General features: G+C 69.2%; 1 protein-coding gene across 1 annotated transcript in view; it reads right to left on the reverse strand.

Annotated features, from left to right (window-relative positions):
- The window catches only part of TNRC18 (trinucleotide repeat containing 18), a 73,949-nt gene that overhangs the window by 6,991 nt on the left and 64,864 nt on the right, over positions 1-2,094 (reverse strand). The window contains 1 exon segment of the mRNA XM_040634730.1: positions 128-559. Coding sequence (XP_040490664.1) covers positions 128-559 — 432 coding nt within the window.

Here is a 2,094-nt window from a genome sequence, read left to right on the forward strand (position 1 = left end):
CACGGACGGCAGGCGCTGCCGCTTGGCCAGCTCCTTGGTGGTGGGCAGGTGGACGCCCTCTCTCTTCTTGGGTCGGCTCTTGGCCCCCGCCCCGGCCTGCGCCTTGGGCGGCAGAGGCTGCGGGGGCTGCGGCGGGGGCGCCGGGGCCTTCTTGCCCGGGGAGTGCGCCGAGGAGCGAGCCTTGCCCGCCGGCTTGGGCGCCTTGCTGGGGAGGGCCGGCGGGGCGGAGGGGCCGGCCGCGGGGGCCGGAGCTGCCTCGTCGTCGGAGCTGCAAGAAGAATCGTCGGTGGTGGAGGAGGACGAGGAGGAGGACGAGGACGACGAGGAGGAGGAGGACGAGGAGGAGGAGGACGAGGACGAGGAAGAGGAGGAAGAGGACGAGGACGAGGAGGAGGACGAGGACGAGGAGGAGGATGAGGACGACGAGGACGACGAGGACGAGGACGAGGACGAGGAGGACGAGGACGACGAGGCCCTGGAGCTGGAGGCGCTGCAGTTCCGGCCGCCGCCGCCCTGGCCCTCCTCCTCCCCCTCGGTCTCTGAGCTGCTGCTGCTGCTGCTGCCGCTGTCGCTGCTGCTGCTGCCACTCTCCGACTCCTCGGCCCCGTCCTGCTCCGCCTGGCCCTTGTCTGGGCTCTTGGCGTTGCCCAAGTCCTCGAACTCGAGCCCGACCCCGGGCTCCTGGGCCAGGTCGCCATCCGTGGCCTTGGGCCGGGCGGCCTTGGGCTCGCCGCCGCCTGCGGCCGGGGGGTAGCCGCCCAGGCCCAGGAGGCCCTTGGGCTCCTGCCAGCCCCCGGCGCCTGGGTCCTCCCGCAGCAGCAGGGCCTCTTTGGCCTTCTTGCTCTTGGGCGACGTCACGCCCTCGTGGTCCAGCTTGACAAGCAGCTCGGCCTCCTCCCCGGGCCGCCGGGTGCCCTTGGGGGCCGCCTCTTCTGCAGCCCGGGCCTTCTTGGGCTTGGGTCGGGTGGCGGGCATGGTGATAGGCATGGTGACGAGGGGGGCAGGGGCCAGGGCCGTGGCGGGGACCGGCAGCTCCCCAAAGGGCTCAGGAGCCGGGCAGCTGGTGAAGGTCGACGGCGCCGGGCTGGGCTGTGGGGGCGCTGGGCGAGCCTTGGGGGCTTTGGCCCGCTTGTCCATGGGTTCTGGGGGGCTCTTCTTGGAACTCGGGGTGCTGATGGGCTCCAGGGCCAACGGAGTACTGGGGACCTCCTCTGTTGGGCCTCCCTCCTCTAAGACGGCAGCTCTATCTAGAAGAGAGAAGGGAAAAGCTTATGTGAGGCCAGGGTCACAGGCCAGAAAGCCCTGTTTCAAGCCCGGCTCTGCCCGTTCCTGAGCAGCGTCTGCTCTGGGCTCTCAAGTCACTGTCACCCCAGCACGGTCCCTGGCCGTCTCGGCTCCTAGCACTTGTCCCTGGATGCTAGACCGAACCACCGCTCTGCCCCCGACAGACCAACGTGCCCCCCAGAGCTTTGGTTTCCCCATCTGTCATCGGGTCCCAGTGGCTGTGTGGCCCAGTCCCCACAGAGGTGTTCCCGCACCTGCCCTTGTGCCTCGGCCGAGGCCGAGCTGGGGCCGACATACCACTCTTGGCTTTGGTGCTGGGTTTCCGCCCACGCCCTCGTGACTTGGCGCCGGGCTCCTCGGACCCTGGTGTGCCCCCATCTTTGCTGTCTCCGGTGTCTTTGCTGGTCTTCCGGCTGCGGCGCTTGGCGCTTGGCACCAGGAGGGCGGGGGATGGCTCCGCACCTGCAGGGCAGGACAGACGGTGGCTCAGGCCCGGTCTCTGCTCTCCCGGTCCCCCGAGCATCATCTGTCACGGGGGACAGGGGCTGGATAACCCCGCCGCGGACCCTGCTTGGCCTGCTGCAGGGGCTGCATGGTTGGGGAGGGTGGCAGGGGTGCAGTCAGGTGTCTGCAGGCACAGAAAGCTCCATGGGGGCTCCTCGAATGAGCCAAGGCTCCCCCTCCCCCCGGAAGATGCTCAAAACCACGGAACCCCAGAAGTCAGGCAGTCCTGCCTCCAGTCGGGAGCCCTGGAAGTCACTCCCCACCTGGAACCTGAGCTTTGCATTACACTCAAGACCGAGGTGGGAA

This window comes from Ursus maritimus, unplaced genomic scaffold (genome assembly GCF_017311325.1).
Source record: "Ursus maritimus isolate PB19 unplaced genomic scaffold, ASM1731132v1 scaffold_2, whole genome shotgun sequence".
NCBI classification, from domain to species: domain Eukaryota; kingdom Metazoa; phylum Chordata; class Mammalia; order Carnivora; family Ursidae; genus Ursus; species Ursus maritimus.